General features: G+C 40.2%; 1 protein-coding gene across 2 annotated transcripts in view; it reads right to left on the bottom strand.

The window, feature by feature from the left end:
• Positions 1 to 127: 127 nt before the first annotated feature.
• Positions 128 to 18,401, bottom strand: part of CSTF2 (cleavage stimulation factor subunit 2) — a 31,560-nt gene continuing 13,286 nt past the window's right edge. For both annotated transcript variants that reach the window (XM_047844585.1, XM_047844586.1), the window contains 5 exons: positions 17,579 to 17,754; positions 16,724 to 17,016; positions 13,230 to 13,340; positions 11,148 to 11,273; positions 128 to 2,884 (listed from right to left, as the gene is read on the bottom strand). In XM_047844585.1, the coding sequence (XP_047700541.1) occupies positions 11,151 to 11,273; positions 13,230 to 13,340; positions 16,724 to 17,016; positions 17,579 to 17,754 (703 nt within the window). In that variant the 3' untranslated portion in view covers positions 128 to 2,884; positions 11,148 to 11,150. The remainder of the gene's footprint in view (positions 2,885 to 11,147; positions 11,274 to 13,229; positions 13,341 to 16,723; positions 17,017 to 17,578; positions 17,755 to 18,401) is intronic.

Genomic DNA, 18,401 nt, shown 5'->3' with positions numbered 1-18,401 from the left:
GATAGCAGAGGTGGTTAACAGTTACACAACTTTACCCCAGTTGATATGGTTTACTGTTATTCTCTCCCAGGCTTTTGGTATTATTTTTCCCACCCTCTCACCTTCAAAGAAGATTTCTAAAGTAGGGTTATTTTTTAAATAAAAAATTTATTGAATAATGACAAAACATAATAAGCATAAATAATAAAGCAATGAACATAAAATCACCAAGAACCCCATCCCTATATAACACTATGTACATTCTTACTGTTATTTTAAACACGGTCTTATCCAGTGTGACTAGCAATTTATGCTTTGTTTTTGCTTGTGAAATGATTTTCCTCTTAATGAATCTTTTATTACTTTATCTCTTAATGAATGACTCATTACTTTAGGCTCTCCATTGGGGAAAGAAAATCTTGTAACTATGCTAATTGTAATTGAAATTATATTTTAATTTAAAGCTATATTGTCATTAGCTTGCATTGTTCTGTTGGAAATAACTGCAAAAACTTGAACTCCATTTTAGGGTGACTTAACCGGGGCTCTTTATTGCCATTTTTTATGAAGGGGGGTGGTTTAGCAACATTTAGTTTAAAAAAAAAAATAATTTAGAAGTTTGATACCATGTTTTGGCTCTTCCCTATTTATTAAGGAATCATTCACCTAATGACATAAGCAAAATGTCTTTTCTCCTATCAGAATGCTTTTTATTTCTGCCATCCACCCAGCTCTGGGATGTTAGTAGTCACAGTGAATTAGTAGAAGCAAAGACTGGGGCCCTTAAAAGAGGCCCACACTTCATTACCCCAAAAGACAATTCAACTCAGATTTGTAAGAATGTTCCTACTAAATCAGCATTATAGCACCTATTTCTCTACCATTAAGTGTCCAAAAATGAATAAACGGTCATTTCTAAGTACCCAGAAGATTTTATGACTTAAAGGATAAGATCCATTTTCAGTAGTCTGAACAAAATAAAGGCTATCATGGGCTCATGATAGCTAATTGTGTTTCATTTATTAATTGGACATCAGGAAAAACTAGTAATGGGTATTTCCATAGGAATTGAGTGGGATACCCCTACTATTGACTTCCTGGATTTCAGCTATCTAAATTAAACTTAGTAATGATTTAGGAAAATGCACAATGGAACCTTGGTGATGTGGTTCCTCTTAGACAACTGCTGACCATATGATAATTTGATCTTCATTGACTTTGATTTGGAATCTTAGTGTTCCTTGAAACTTAGGAGTCCCTAATGAGAAAGGCTTCACTCTTGATTTCAATGTCTAAATATATTGACTCTTCAAGATATGATTGCTGCTAAAATCAACACAATAAGGCCTAGAATATTCATGGAAGTAGGCAGAAAAGGTAATGATAATAATCCTATGTATAATCAACATCCAAGCCCAAATTGGGGATGAGCAGGATACCTAGAAATCTCTTTAGCTGTTTTGAGCAAGTTTTTCTTCCTAAGTTGTAATATGAAATATTTTATTCAGCAAACTTTTGTTGTAGTAAATGTTTACACATCAGAGTAGAAAATCCCTCAATTTCAGTGTCTCTCATAAAGTTGATTATCATTGCATTCTTTTGCTTGACGTGTAAGCAATATGCTATTACATTCTCTAAGCCTATGGCAGGCTTTTAATTCACTTAACCATAATCCTAACCCAGAGGGTAGGATTCTGAGAATATAAATAGGCTCAAAGAGTAGTTCCAGTGGAACTTTACTAATTATTAAGGCATCTCTTAACCTCTTGAGGTTGGCCTGATGGAGAGAAATCATGTTCCTCCTTAATGCCACTATGAGAGAGAGAATGCTAGGCTGGAAGAGCCATAGGTTAGAACTAGTGGCACTATTTATGGTCACGTCTATCTGCAAGGAAGCAGGCAGGGGGAGGCCTAATGGGCAATCTGACTACTTATGCTCTACATTTGGTCCTCTTAAAATAAATGAGAAGAATGTAAAAGTTTCAGGGTTTTCTATGTTTTAATTTCCCAGAATAAATTTGGTTATAGAGGAAGACTGTAGGTTAGTGATTATCTAGAAGGTAGAATGAATGTATTTTGTTCATTTGATTTCTATTTAGTTTTTATTTCATCTCAAACATGTGAAAAATTAGTGGCTTTTTTAACTTTCAAGGTTGACTACTGAGACTGAAGAGTTTTAGGACAGGTAAATGTCAACAGTCTCTTGTGTTGCTGACACACTTGAACCAGTGCCAATACAACATTTTGTCTTAATTCTGAACTATGAATGTGAACAAACCTGCTACTGATAAACAAAAGTACATTCTGATAATTGGATTTTTCTACACTAAATACACTGCTCTGCTAGGCTCTTTGCTTTGTTGTCCTTCTTGCCATTTTACAGCTCTAAGCATGGGCTATTTTCTTCCAGTAAACTCAGAAGTTCTAGCAAGTTCTCAAAGGGCAAATTGCATTATTTCTGCTGGAAGCAAACAAAGCAAAAACTAAGTTCTAGAAAACACTGCTTCTGAGAAATTCTCAAATATCATCAAGAAGAATAAGTGGTTAACTTAAAGGAAAAACAGAGCTATGGCAATATAACATTAAAGTACAATACTGTGGTAAGGGTTGAAAACACATCTAAGGTTTCACCCTTGGTGTACACCTTTTTAAAAGCAAAAAGGTCATGTGTATCAATCTGCAGTATACTAAAATTGTGTTCAAAGTTTATTTCAAGTCACAGAAAATATACAAACTAAGACAACAGAATGAACTGATTTTGTTCTGAGAGAAGGTGATGGGAATCCTCCACCTGGCACCAATTTGAGTCATTCAAGGGTTAGGATGCAGAAGTCATCTTTTTGCAACATTTTCAACAAAGTTATGGAATTAATTTCCAGATTTGTTGCCAGGTATTTTTGAAAACCTGTAAGAAAAAGTTGGGAGAAAGCCATTAGAAATGAAGAAAAAGTTCTCTTCCCCAAACATCAGGAAAAAAAAATTTAAAGTAAGGAAGGGAGGGAGGCTATGCAAAAAGGCAAATCACCAGGGACAGATTCCTAAGGTGTCTACCTCCAGGATCCCCAAAGTAATCACCTGACAGCAGGGTTTCTCAACCTCGCAATATTGACATTTGGAGACAGGTTAGTCTTTGTTATGGGGTGGGGGGAGATCCTGTGGTTATAGGATGTTCAGAAGCATCTCTGGTCTCTACCCACTGAATGCCAGTAGTACAGTATCCCCTAAAGTTCTGACAACCAAGAACGTCTCCAGACATTTCCAAATTTCCTATATGGAGCAAAACTGCCTCTGGATGAGAACCACTGATCACACACAAATAATATGTCTAAAAAATAGTGAAAACTGAGTAAGGTCTGTACTCAACAGAAATGTACCAATGTCAATTTCTTGGTTTTGTATTACAAACCAAAAAGGCACTGCACAACAGCTTCTCAAGATGTTATACTTGGGGGAAGTTTAAGGATGGGTACACGAGGCTCTTTGTACTATTCTTCCAACCTTCTGTGAATTTATATTAATTATTTCAAAATAGAAACAAACAAAAACCCTTGCCCTGTGGTTTGTGTGCACGGCTTGGGAATAGCTTATGAGCAAGAATACATAATGAAAGAACTTTCAGAAATATTTCTACCTCTATTATCCAAAAAGAGTAATTTCTCCATGTTGTGGGGCATGCCTTCTCTGACATAAATAAATTAGAAAAAGTAAAAGACAGGAATAGTTTTTAATCTATTACTCTAAATATAATAGCCTATTCTTTTACTAAAAAAATGCCTCAGGTATCTGGACTAAAAAGTTAAAGTCTAGCTAGCCATCCATCTAGGACAGCTTCTCATTACACTTTAGTCATTTAAAGTCTAAATACAGGGGTGCCTGGGTGGCTCAGTTGGTTAAAGCGTCCAACTTCGGCTCAGGTCATGATCTCATGGTTTGTGAGTTCGAGCCCCACGTCGGGCTCTGTGCTGACAGCTCAGGGCCTGGAGACTGCTTCAGATTCTGTGTCTCCCTCTCTCTCTCTGCCTTTCCCCTGCTCACACTCTATCTCTCAAAACTAAATATTAAAAAAAAAAATTTAGAGTTGCGGCAAGATGGCGGCTTAGGAGGACGCTGGGCTCACCGCACGTCCTGCTGATCACTTAGATTCCATCTACACCTGCCTAAATAACCCAGAAAACTGCCAGAGGATTAGCAGAACAGAGTCGCCGGAGCCAAACGCAGACGAGAGGCCCACGGAAGAGGGTAGGAAGGGCGGCGAGGCAGTGCGCGCTCCACGGACTGGCGGGAGGGAGCCGGGGCGGAGGGGCGGCTCGCCGGCCAAGCAGAGTCCCCGAGTCTGGCTTGCAAAAGCGGAGGGGCCTGGCGGACTGTGTTCCGACAGCAAGCGCGACTTAGCGTCTGGGAGGTCATAAGTTAACAGATCTGCTCGGAAAGCGGGAAGGCTGGAGGACAAAGGGAGGGAGAGCTGCTGAGCCCCCTGACAACAGAGCTCAGCTTGGTGGGGAACAAAGGCGCTTGCCAGCGCCATTTCCCCCGCCCATCCCCCAGCCGAAATCCCAAAGGGAACCGGTTCCTGCCAGGGAACTTGCTCGCTCCGCGCAAACACCCAACTCTGCGCTTCTGCGGAGCCAAACCTCCTGCAGCGGATCTGACTCCCTCCCGCTGCCACAGGGCCCCTCCTGAAGTGGATCACCTAAGGAGAAGCGATCTAAGCCTGCCCCTCCTGCCCCCGAGCACCTTGCCTACCCACCCCAGCTAATACGCCAGATCCCCAGCATCACAAGCCTGGCAGGGTGCAAGTAGCCCAGACGAGCCACACCACCCCACAGTGAATCCCACCCCTAGGAGAGGGGAAGAGAAGGCACACACCAGTCTGACTGTGGCCCCAGCGGTGGGCTGGGGGCAGACATCAGGTCTGACTGCGGCCCAACCCACCAACTCCAGTTATACACCACAGCACAGGGGAAGTGCCCTGCAGGTCCTCACCACGCCAGGGACTATCCAAAATGACCAAGTGGAAGAACTCCCCTCAGAAGAATCTCCAGGAAATAACAACAGCTAATGAGCTGATCAAAAAGGATTTAAATAATATAACAGAAAGTGAATTTAGAATAATAGTCATAAAATTAATCGCTGGGCTTGAAAACAGTATACAGGACAGCAGAGAATCTCTTGCTACAGAGATCAAGGGACTAAGGAACAGTCACGAGGAGCTGAAAAACGCTTTAAATGAAATGCATAACAAAAGGGAAACCACCACAGCTCGGCTTGAAGAGGCAGAGGAGAGAATAGGTGAACTAGAAGATAAAGTTATGGAAAAAGAGGAAGCTGAGAAAAAGAGAGATAAAAAAATCCAGGAGTATGAGGGGAAAATTAGAGAATTAAGTGATACACTAAAAAGAAATAATATACGCATAATTGGTATCCCAGAGGAGGAAGAGAGAGGGAAAGGTGCTGAAGGGGTACTTGAAGAAATAATAGCTGAGAACTTCCCTGAACTGGGGAAGGAAAAAGGCATTGAAATCCAAGAGGCACAGAGAACTCCCTTCGGACGTAACTTGAATCGATCTTCTGCACAACATATCATAGTGAAACTGGCAAAATACAAGGATAAAGAGAAAATTCTGAAAGCAGCAAGGGGTAAACGTGCCCTCACATATAAAGGGAGACCTATAAGACTCGTGACTGATCTCTCTTTTGAAACTTGGCAGGCCAGAAAGAATTGGCACGAGATTTTCAGGGTGCTAGACAGAAAAAATATGCAGCCAAGAATCCTTTATCCAGCAAGTCTGTCATTTAGAATAGAAGGAGAGATAAAGGTCTTCCCAAACAAACAAAAACTGAAGGAATTTGTCACCACTAAACCAGCCCTACAAGAGATCCTAAGGGGGACCCTGTGAGACAAAGTCCCAGAGACATCACTATAAGCATAAAACATACAGACATCACAATGACTCTAAACCCGTATCTTTCTATAATAACACTGAATGTAAATGGATTAAATGTGCCAACCAAAAGACATAGGGTATCAGAATGGATAAAAAAACAAGACCCATCTATTTGCTGTCTACAAGAGACTCATTTAGACCTGAGGACACCTTTAGATTGAGAGTGAGGGGATGGAGAACTATTTATCATGCTACTGGAAGCCAAAAGAAAGCTGGAGTAGCCATACTTATATCAGACAAACTAGACTTTAAATTAAAGGCTGTAACAAGAGATGAAGAAGGGCATTATATAATAGTTACAGGGTCTATCCATCAGGAAGAGCTAACAATTATAAATGTCTATGCGCCGAATACCGGAGCCCCCAAATATATAAAACAATTACTCATAAACATAAGCAACCTTATCGATAAGAATGTGGTAATTGCAGGGAACTTTAACACCCCACTTACAGAAATGGATAGATCATCTAGACACACAGTCAATAAAGAAACAAGGGCCCTGAATGAGACATTGGATCAGATGGACCTGACAGATATATTTATAAAACTCTGCATCCCAAAGCAACAGAATATACTTTCTTCTCGAGTGCACATGGAGCATTCTCCAAGATAGATCATATACTGGGTCACAAAACAGCCCTTCATAAGTTTACAAGAATTGAAATTATACCATGCTTACTTTCAGACCACAATGCTATGAAGCTTGAAATCAACCACAGAAAAAAGTCTGGAAAACCTCCAAAAGCATGGAGGTTAAAGAACACCCTACTAACGAATGAGTGGGTCAACCAGGCAATTAGAGAAGAAATTTAAAAATATATGGAAACAAACGAAAATGAAAATACAACAATCCAAACGCTTTGGGACACAGCAAAGGCAGTCCTGAGAGGAAAATACATTGCAATCCAGGCCTATCTCAAGAAACAAGAAAAATCCCAAATACAAAATCTAACAGCACACCTAAAGGAACTAGAAGCAGAACAGCAAAGGCAGCCTAAGCCCAGCAGAAGAAGAGAAATAATAAAGATCAGAGCAGAAATAAACAATATAGAAACTAAAAAAACTGTAGAGCAGATCAACGAAACCAAGAGTTGGTTTTTTGAAAAAATAAACAAAATTGACAAACCTCTAGCCAGGCTTCTCAAAAAGAAAAGGGAGAGGACCCAAATAGATAAAATCATGAATGAAAATGGAATTATTACAACCAATCCCTCAGAGATACAAACAATTATCAGGGAATACTATGAAAACTTATATGCCAACAAATTGGACAACCTGGAAGAAATGGACAAATTCCTGAACACCCACACTCTTCCAAAACTCAATCAGGAGGAAATAGAAAGCTTGAACAGACCCATAACCAGCGAAGAAATTGAATCGGTTATCAAAAATCTCCCAACAAATAAGAGTCCAGGACCACATGGCTTCCCAGGGGAGTTCTACCAGACGTTTAAAGCAGAGATAATACCTATCCTTCTCAAGCTATTCCAAGAAATAGAAAGGGAAGGAAAACTTCCAGACTCATTCTATGAAGCCAGTATTACTTTGATTCCTAAACCAGACAGAGACCCAGTAAAAAAAGAGAACTACAGGCCAATATCCCTGATGAATATGGATGCAAAAATTCTCAATAAGATACTAGCAAATCGAATTGAACGGCATATAAAAAGAGTTATTCACCATGATCAAGTGGGATTCATTCCTGGGATGCAGGGCTAGTTCAACATTCGCAAATCAATCAACGTGATACATCACATTAACAAAAAAAAAGAGAAGAACCATATGATCCTGTCAATCGATGCAGAAAAGGCCTTCGACAAAATCCAGCACCCTTTCTTAATAAAAACCCTTGAGAAAGTCGGGATAGAAGGAACATACTTAAAGATCATAAAAGCCATTTATGAAAAGCCCACAGCTAACATCATCCTCAACGGGGAAAAACTCAAAGCTTTTTCCCTGAGATCAGGAACACGACAAGGATGCCCACTCTCACCGCTGCTGTTTAACATAGTGTTGGAAGTTCTAGCATCAGCAATCAGACAACAAAAGGAAATCAAAGGCATCCAAATTGGCAAAGAGGAAGTCAAGCTTTCGCTTTTTGCAGATGACATGATATTATACATGGAAAATCCGATAGACTCCACCAAAAGTCTGCTAGAACTGATACAGGAATTCAGCAAAGTTGCAGGATACAAAATCAATGTACAGAAATCAGTTGCATTCTTATACACTAACAATGAAGCAACAGAAAGACAAATAAAGAAGCTGATCCCATTCACAATTGCACCAAGAAGCATAAAATACCTAGGAATAAATCTAACCAAAGATGTAAAGGATCTGTATGCTGAAAACTATAGAAAGCTTATGAAGGAAATTGAAGAAGATTTAAAGAAATGGAAAGACATTCCCTGCTCATGGATTGGAAAAATAAATATTGTCAAAATGTCAATACTACCCAAAGCTATCTACACATTCAATGCAATCCCAATCAAAATTGCACCAGCATTCTTCTCGAAACTAGAACAAGCAATCCTAAAATTCATATGGAACCACAAAAGGCCCCGAATAGCCAAAGGAATTTTGAAGAAGAAGACCAAAGCAGGAGGCATCACAATCCCAGACTTTAGCCTCTACTACAAAGCTGTCATCATCAAGACAGCATGGTATTGGCACAAAAACAGACACATAGACCAATGGGATAGAATAGAAACCCCAGAACTAGACCCACAAACGTATGGCCAACTCATCTTTGACAAAGCAGGAAAGAACATCCAATGGAAAAAAGACAGCCTCTTTAACAAATGGTGCTGGGAGAACTGGACAGCAACATGCAGAAGGTTGAAACTAGACCACTTTCTCACACCATTCACAAAAATAAACTCAAAATGGATAAAGGACCTAAATGTGAGACAGGAAACCATCAAAACCTTAGAGGAGAAAGCAGGAAAAGACCTCTCTGACCTCAGCCGTAGCAATCTCTTACTCGACACATCCCCAAAGGCAAGGGAATTAAAAGCAAAAGTGAATTACTGGGACCTTATGAAGATAAAAAGCTTCTGCACAGCAAAGGAAACAACCAACAAAACTAAAAGGCAACCAACGGAATGGGAATAGATATTCGCAAATGACACATCGGACAAAGGGCTAGTATCCAAAATCTATAAAGAGCTCACCAAACTCCACACCCGAAAAACAAATAACCCAGTGAAGAAATGGGCAGAAAACATGAATAGACACTTCTCTAAAGAAGACATCCGGATGGCCAACAGGCACATGAAAAGATGTTCAGCGTCGCTCCTTATCAGGGAAATACAAATCAAAACCACACTCAGATATCACCTCACGCCAGTCAGAGTGGCCAAAATGAACAAATCAGGAGACTATAGATGCTGGAGAGGATGTGGAGAAACGGGAACCCTCTTGCACTGTTGGTGGGAATGCAAATTGGTGCAGCCGCTCTGGAAAGCAGTGTGGAGGTTCCTCAGAAAATTAAAAATAGACCTACCCTATGACCCAGCAATAGCACTGCTAGGAATTTATCCAAGGGATACAGGAGCACTGATGCATAGGGCCACTTGTACCCCAATGTTCATAGCAGCACTCTCAACAATAGCCAAATTATGGAAAGAGCCTAAATGTCCATCAACTGATGAATGGATAAAGAAATTGTGGTTTATATACACAATGGAATATTACGTGGCAATGAGAAAAAAATGAAATATGGCCTTTTGTAGCAACGTGGATGGAACTGGAGAGTGTGATGCTAAGTGAAATAAGCCATACAGAGAAAGACAGATACCATATGGTTTCACTCTTATGTGGATCCTGAGAAACTTAACAGGAACCCATGGGGGAGGGGAAGGAAAAAAAAAAAAAAGAGGTTAGAATGGGAGAGAGCCAAAGCATAAGAGACTGTTAAAAACTGAGAACAAACTGAGGGTTGATGGGGGGTGGGAGGGAGGAGAGGGTGGGTGATGGGTATTGAGGAGGGCACCTTTTGGGATGAGCACTGGGTGTTGTATGGAAACCAATTTGTCAATAAATTTCAGAAAAAAAAAAAATAAATAAAAAAAAAAATTTAAAGTCTAAATACGGATATGACGCATGTTTCTGGTTTGGATGTTTTAATGACATTACAAATATGGATTAAAACACAACATATTTAGTAAAGACTGCTAAATGGTGTAAATGAATTCGCTATTATATAATTTTTTTAACATTTATTTGTTTTTGAGACAGAGACAGAGCATGAGCGGGGGATGGGCAGAGAGAGAGAAGGGGACACAGAATCTGAAGCAGGCTGTAGGCTCTGAGCAAGCTGTCAGCACACAGCCTGACGCGGGGCTTGAACCCACAAACTGTGAAATCATGACCTGAGCCCAAGTCAGATGCTCAATCGACTGATCCACCCAGGCGCCCCTCACTATTATATTATAATATGTGGATGGGAATTATAATACAGATGGGGTAGAAAGTAGAAATTCACGATGTGATATTCCAGCCAATATTGGGACAATGTGAATTTTAAACTGTTTTTAGAAAATAATTATTTACAAAATACAAGGTGTTGGGGAAAAAGGTTTTTAAAAGAAACTCAAATACATAGAATCAGGTTAGGTCACGTGATTATGATCCCTTTTACATGACTGATAAGCAAGCAAAATAAAGGGCAGAGGTGTACCGCAGCCTCTAAAATGTAAAGGGACCGATGGTGATGGTGCTCTATCAGTTTAACCTCAATAAATAAATACTGGAAACTAAAATATTTATACATCTTATTGAAATGCTTTGCATTTTCTCCATTTTGATGGAGAATATGTGGAATAAAATAACACAACTGATTCTGGAAGGATACCCACCAAACTGTATTTAGAGGTTGCTCGGGGAATGAGATTGAGGAAGCAGAGCTTCCTACCCTGACCTTTCTACATTTCTGTGTTTGATTAACATTGTAAAAGTGATCACATGTTACTTCTGCCATTAGGAAAGAAAGGTTAAAAAAAAGCTTACAACCAACTCAACAACTGAACAAATACCCTGCTGCCTTCTGCTATCTTCATAGGAGCTGATCTAATCTAATGAAGGGTGAAGAGTGTAGCCAAGAGGACTGCAGGCCTCGGACAGTCTTGAGATCAGGAGAGTGTTGTTGGTTAAGGTTGAAAGCATCTAATACCCCAAATGCACAAGGAGCTTGTCCAACTTAGGCAGGTTAAGTTGGCTCACCTTTCAAGGTGCTCCAGTGGATTTCTGTATTTGTTCCTTTAAGATCAGGATACTCTGCCTCTGCTCAGGAGGCAGCATGGCGATCTGGTCTGCAGTTAGTTGAAGAACCTGCATGATCAAAGCAGCCTGTGAAGAGGAAAAAAAAAAGGGAGTGAGTTTTCATGATGGCAGCCATAAAAACAACACCAGCTTCTGTCTGAAAAGGAAGGATATTTCACGCCTAGAATATTGTACACAAAAAACACCCAAACCAAGTTAAAAACCCAGCTGGTGAGATAGGGCACAATGAAAAGCTCAAGTACAATAATACCTAAGATTAGAAGACTCGAATCAGACACCTGCATGAACCCAAAGTTCTTACAGACTAACACGTTATCTGTGAGCCTTGGGAAGTCTTTAGTTTTTGATCCCATTTTGAAAGTCTCTCTTTTTTACAAGTTTTAGTCTTTCCATCAGACATGAGCTCCCCACAATGGTCAAATATAGAAACAAAGACATACTCATGGGGGATTTGCTATTGTTTTTAGGTGGGGAAAAAAGAGACTTGGATTTTCAGGTCAAGCTGGCCTACAAAAAAAAAAAACAAAAACAGTTAAGGCAGATGACTCTGATATGTAAGATAAGCTGCCATTTGAGTCTGAAATGTAAATAAGCCGCCATTTATATACATCCACTAAAGAATTTTAAGACCAGGCCCATAGGGGCACCTGGGTGGCTCAGTCAGATGGGCGTCTGACTTTGGCTCAGGTCATGATCCTGCAGTTTGTGGGTTTGAGCCCTGTGTGGGGCTCTGTGCTGACAGCTCAGCCTGAAGCATGCTTCAGATTCTGTGTCTTCTGCTCTCTTTGTCCCTCCCTGCTCATGCTCTCTCTCAGGAATAAAACAAAACATTAAAAAAGAAAAGATATTTAAGACCAGGCTGATAAATTTTCAGATAGCAAGATCATAAAAGTTATAGGAGTAAACCATTGCTTCCAAAGGAACTCCAGAGACCCAGGACATTCACATAGTAATTGAAAAGCAGAATCCTGGGGTGCCTGGGTGGCTTAGTCAGTTGAGTGTCCAACTTTGGCTCAGGTAATGATCTCACAGTTTGTGGGTTCGAGCCCTGTGTCAGGCTCTGTGCTGACAGCTCAGAGCCTGGAGCCTGCTTTGGATTCTTTCTCTCTCTTTCTCTGCCCTTCCCCTATTCATGCTCACTTGCTCTCAAAACTAAATAAACATAAAAAAAAATTATGGGAATGCAAACTGGTGCAGCCACTCTGGTAAACAGTATGGAGGTTCCTCAAAAAACTAAAAATAGAACTACCCTACAACCCAGCAATTGCACTACTAGGTATATATCCAAGGGATGGATACAGGTATGCTGTTTCAAAGGGGCACATGCACCCCTATGTTTATAGCAGCACTATCAACAATAGCCAAAGTATGGAAAAAGCCCAAATGTCCATCGATGGATGAATGGATAAAGAAGATGTGGTATATATACACAATGGAGTATTACTTGGCAATCAAAAAGAATGAAATCTTGCCATTTGCAACTACGTGGATGGAACTAGAGGGTAGTATGCTAAGCGAAATTAGTCAGAGAAAGACAAATATATGACTTCACTCATTTGAGGACTTTAAGATGCAAAATAGATGAACATTAGGGAAGGGAAGCAAAAATAATATGAAAAACAGGGAGGGGGACAAAACATAAGAGACTCTTAAATATGGAGAATAAACAAGGATTAAGAAACCTACTCCTGAAACCATTGTTGCACTATATGCTAACTAACTTGGATGTACATTAAAAAAAAAAATTTAGGGGCGCCTGGGTGGCTCAGTTGGTTAAGTGTCCAACTTCGGCCCAGGTCATGATCTCGCAGTTCTTCAGTTCAAGCCCTGCATTGGTCTCTGTGCTGACAGCTCAGAGCCTGCAGCCTGCTTCGGATTCTGTGTCTCCCTCTCTCTCTGTCCCTCCCCTGCTTGTTCTCTCTTGCTCTCCCTCTCTCTCTCCCAAAAATAAATAAAAATTAAAAAAGAAAAAAGAAAAGCAGAATCCAAGAGAAGTGTGCCACTGGAGGCAGTGTTGCTTACCTTCTCATGGTCCTGTGGGGTGACCTGGTTCTGGCCAGGACTAAAGCCCCCAGGCTGACCTCCACCCTGAATGTTTGCTCCTTGCATGCCTGCTCCCTGCATAACTGGGACCTATATGCATAAAGAGAGATGAGGAGAGATGTTTCAGAACTTCTCATATAGGTATTCAGGATCCAATAATAATGTGAAAAACATGAACTGATTATGGATATGAGTAAAAAAACAAAAAAAGCAAATTAATGATTCTGAAGATCATTTCCTACTGTTAGCAATGGCAGAAGGCAGAGTTTAGCCAGAGATCGACTAGCAACTTAGACACATTTGCTTACAATAGCTCCAGCATCATCAACAAATATAACACTGAACAATCAGATACCATCAAATCAAGCAAAATCCAGCTGCATAAACACAGAGAAAACTGAGAGCATCCTAGAAACTAGTGCTCAGTGGAAACAGAAATGAAAGCCAGCAGATTCTAGAAATAATGTATGCTGGTCCACTGGGGAAGCTACATTCATAGGGATACCGCCTACCTCTAGTTCAATCAGACATAGGCAGTTTGTTCCAAAGGGCCCTATCCCACAAGCAAGGCAGAGACGATCATAATGGCAGAGGCAGAAAGGAGATGGGAAGGCCTCTGGGGAAAAGACTGTTATTAGCCCAACATTTGCTTTTTATAACTTTCCAGAGAGAATATGCAGCAGATACTTTCTGCTAAATTACAGACCAAGAAATATCACTGACCCAAGCTAAAAGAACAAAATGCAGTTATATCACTTATTTAAGATCTTCGGTGACTTCAATCTTTGGGAAGACTACCATACCCCAAAGAAAAGGCCTCAGAGCACCTAGAATCACTGTTTAAGTTCCCTCTGCTATTATGTTCACACTCAGGCATTCACCCAGAGTTGAGGTACTCTTATTAAACACAAATTGTTAACTTGTTACCTGCTTCCCCAGAAAATTAGAAGCATCAAAACTCAAAAAGAAATGTGATAAACCGTTAGGAGCAGATACCAGGACAGCAATGTGAAGAGCCAGGTGACAAACTGACAGTGGAGGAGACCAGAAACCAAACAGGAGGTAACTGTGTTTTCTGTTACAGCATATACAGTAATGGGTACATGTAATGATGACCTTGAGTAATCAAAAAATGGTGAAAATTGTTTTTCCTATCTTGTTTAAGAAGGGAAGGAAGCATAATACACTTCATTATCACTTTCTGTTCTTCTTGAAAAACATTTTTTAAAATGCTTATTTATTTTTCGAGAGAGATTGACAGAGTGTGAGCAGGGGACGGGCAGAGAGAGAGAGACACAGAATCTGAAGCAGGCTTGAGGCTCGAGGCTCTGAGCCATCAGCACAGAGCCCGACATGGGGCTTGAACCCACGAACCGTGAGATCATGACCTGAGCCGAAGTCAGACACTCAACCAACTGAGCCACCCAGGCACCCCTATCACTTTCTATTATCAATACTGAATCCAGAGACCGGTCTGAACTTTAATGTTGTGCTACAGATATGAAATATCTGTGAGGATAACATTTTTTACATTTTAGTTAATACTAATTTGAACTATTATAACATGACCTAACCATTCAATAATGGCCATTTCAAGTTTCCAGGTGCCTATTTGAGGCAGACAAGTCACAATATAGGTGACTACACAACCAGGTTTGCCTAAGATAGTCCTAGTTTATGCTTTTGCCCTAGGCACAAGGACAGTGAAAGAAAGGAAAAATATATACATTTTTTTAATAATGCATATTTTCTAACAGTCTTCTTTGTTAGAAAGATATAACAGAAGTTGGACAAAAGCAATTATCTGTAGGAGACGGGGGTCACAAGGGAGATGGATACAGTGGACAAAGCAAGGTTCTCACTGTATATCTTTTATGTATGAATGAACATACTACTTTAAACAATTTAAAAAAAAGTTTGAAGATAAAATTTATTTTCACCTCAGATCTAATAGGCTTTATACAATCTACTAATTAAAATTATATAAACCTAACACTACAGAGTAATGAGTTCAAGTGCTAGCAGAGATGAAAGAGCAAGACTTTCTCCAGAAAACAGTCTTCCAACCATTATTTTCAATGAAAATATTGACAGAATTATACAAGCACATCATGAAATTATTTGTTGTCAGTTTTCCCAGCTAGGATGCAAGCTCCAGGGGGGCAGGAACTTTGTTTTGTTCACACTGCTATATCCCCAGTACCTAAAGCTGTCTCTGCTACACAGGAGGTGCTCAATAAATATTTGTTGAATGACTGAATAAATGCATAAAAACCATTTTTGTTATGAGGCTACTGACCATAGAGGGCAGAATAAACAACAAGGCCCACACACACACATTTTTTAAAAAGCATAACTTGAAAGAAAAAAAATAGAGAACGGTTTTATTTCACACATACCAGAAAACAACATACTCGTATTTCCTATTAAAGAGGGGGAGGCAGACATACATACATGTATGTCTACACACATACATAACATGCAGATAACAGGACAGAGTGGTACAGTGGAAAAAAATAGTGGGTTCTATTCCTTACTCTGTTACTTTTTAGTTGTGTGAATTTGGACAAGTAACCTGAATTCTTGGATCTCAATTTCCAAATCTATAAAACAAGAGAAATGGATGGCTGACATGTTCAATTCCAGCTGACTCTCTCCCCCTATCTCTCTCTCTCTCTCTCTCTCACACACACACACACACACACACACACACACACACACACACGAGAGCAAGACACATAAACATATGGAAGAGGGAAGAGAGCCAGAAGTACATAGAGGAAGGAGGAAGACAAATGGAGAAAGGAAGACGGAGGGGCTAGAGGGAGATGAAGGTGCTAGCACCTAAAAACTCAGGGAAGCCACATGTATATCACCATCTCCCCACAACCAATTTTGTTGAAAAGGGAGGAGATGACAACACATAGACAATCATAGATCACCACATACACAGAGCTGGAAATAGCCAAACAAGAAGAGATAAGAATTCAGTTCCACAGGTTTTAAGGTAAGCATTAGTAAATTGCCTTTGATACTCCACTGTTCACTTAGGCTGTTTGATGAAAGTAAATTAAAATAGGTTTCTGCAAAACTAAGATTACCTGAATTGATTACCTATAGCTGTTCATATGCTCTAATGCAGTTCTTATGGTTGTACATTAGAATCATTTGGAGGAGGTTTTTCAAATTATCCATGCCTAGATTCTAGTGAGACACACTCTGTCTCCTAAATTTGCAGGGACTCTGGTCTGAATGGAAGAGCTCCTTAAATTGTGGGACAAGGTTGCCACAATCCTGGTGCCTAGCAAATAACCACCTTAAGGGACACAGAAACTAAAAGAAGGGAGATTCTAATCTTCCCGTTTTAACAAACTGAGAAATAGCCTAAATCAGAAAGCAGTAACAGGCTTAATTATCAATTCCTGAATAGATTAAGATTTCACATAGAAGTAAGAAGTGAGTGTTGCACATACCTGTCTGGATCCCTGGGGGCCAACTGCCCCCATGTTAATTGGACTGGGACCTTGGATTCCACTAGGTATAGGACCTCTAGGACCAGGGACTGGGCCCCTTGTATCCATACTTCTGGCTTCTATCCCTCTGACTTCCATTGCACGGGCCTCCATCGCACGGGCCTCCATCGCACGGGCCTCCATCGCTCGGGCTTCCATAGCACGGGCCTCCAATCCTCTGGCATCTAATCCTCTAGCCTCCATGGCTCGTGCCTCCATTCCTCGTGTATCTATGCCTCGGGGATCTCTTCCGCCTATAAAGAAAGTTGTAAGAAAACCACTGTGTAGCTACTTATCCTTACTGCAAAAAAACCCAACAATCAAAGAAGAAATCTATTCCTCTAGTCACATCTCCCCCACAACTATAGCTGACCCTTGAACAGTGTGAGGACTGAAGCACTCCCCTAAAACTTAACTACTAATAGCCTACTGTTGACTGGAAACCTTACCAAAAACATAAACTGTTGACTGACACATATTTTGTATATTATGTGTATTATGTTCTGCATTCTTGCAATAAAGTAAGCTAGAGAAAAGAAAATGTTATTAATTAAATCTTAAGGAAACTAGCACTGTACTATATTTACCAAAAAAAAAAAATCATGTATAAGCGGACCTGTGCAGTTCAAACGTGTTGTTCAAGTGCACATGATACTACATTCTCCTTCCCAATTTCGCAGATTTGCAGATAAACCTTAAAAATGTTTTTCAACCCCATTGCCCTACCTTCTTTATACCAGCTTAGGGCCTAAGATAGCTGGGTTTATTATCAGCCCGCAACTACCAGTCAGCCTTGTGATGTGGTCTCCCCCTTACCTCTGCCATCCAACGGTGGACCCCTCTGATCTAGCATGGGTCCTCTTGGCTCCGCCATTAGAGGTCTGGGCTCAGCTAATGGCCCTCCCCTCATTTCATGTGGGGGTGGGCCACGGCTGTCATGACCAGGGACATGGTGCATGGGTGGACCCTGATGAGGTGGTCCCAGATAACCTCTAGAGATGGAGGAAAATGTTATATTTTAAAACAGAACAAAACAACAACCAAAACTATTAACCAGAAGATCAGTAAGTAAAAAAGTCAAAGAACTGATGCAAACATTAGTCTACGAATTCTAAGAGAATTAACACCAAACAGGTCAAAAAAAGTGCTAATGAGATGTAAATCCACGCATTCTAGAATTTCACATTTGGTCAGGGTGCTCATAACTGAGGAGGTAAGATATCCACTGTACAGAATGAGTATGTAGTACAGTGCTTAAAAACATGGGTTACTGTATGGGTTCAAATCCAGGCTTTATCACACATTAGTTGTGTGATCTTGGGCACATTTACTTAACCTCTCTATAGCTTCGCTTCTTCCTCTGTAAAATATGACTGGTATATTAGTATCAATCTCACAGGGTGGTTGTGTAGATTTAATGAGATGATCTAAGTAAAGTACTCACAGCAGAGTCAGAGGCATAATCCCCATTAGCATCAATCATTGTTCTTATTATCATTACTGCTATTATTAATATCATTACTACCATTATGCAAAAGAAGTTTTTCCTGTTCAGGTACATATGCCAGAATTTCTCATTTGTAAAGATGGAGTAGCCATGGTTCATTCAAAATGACATACTCAACTATATGGTTCTGCC

The sequence above is a fragment of the Prionailurus viverrinus genome, chromosome X, assembly GCF_022837055.1.
Source record: "Prionailurus viverrinus isolate Anna chromosome X, UM_Priviv_1.0, whole genome shotgun sequence".
NCBI classification, from domain to species: Eukaryota; Metazoa; Chordata; class Mammalia; order Carnivora; family Felidae; genus Prionailurus; species Prionailurus viverrinus.
This window is presented reverse-complemented; position numbering and strand designations above follow the sequence as displayed.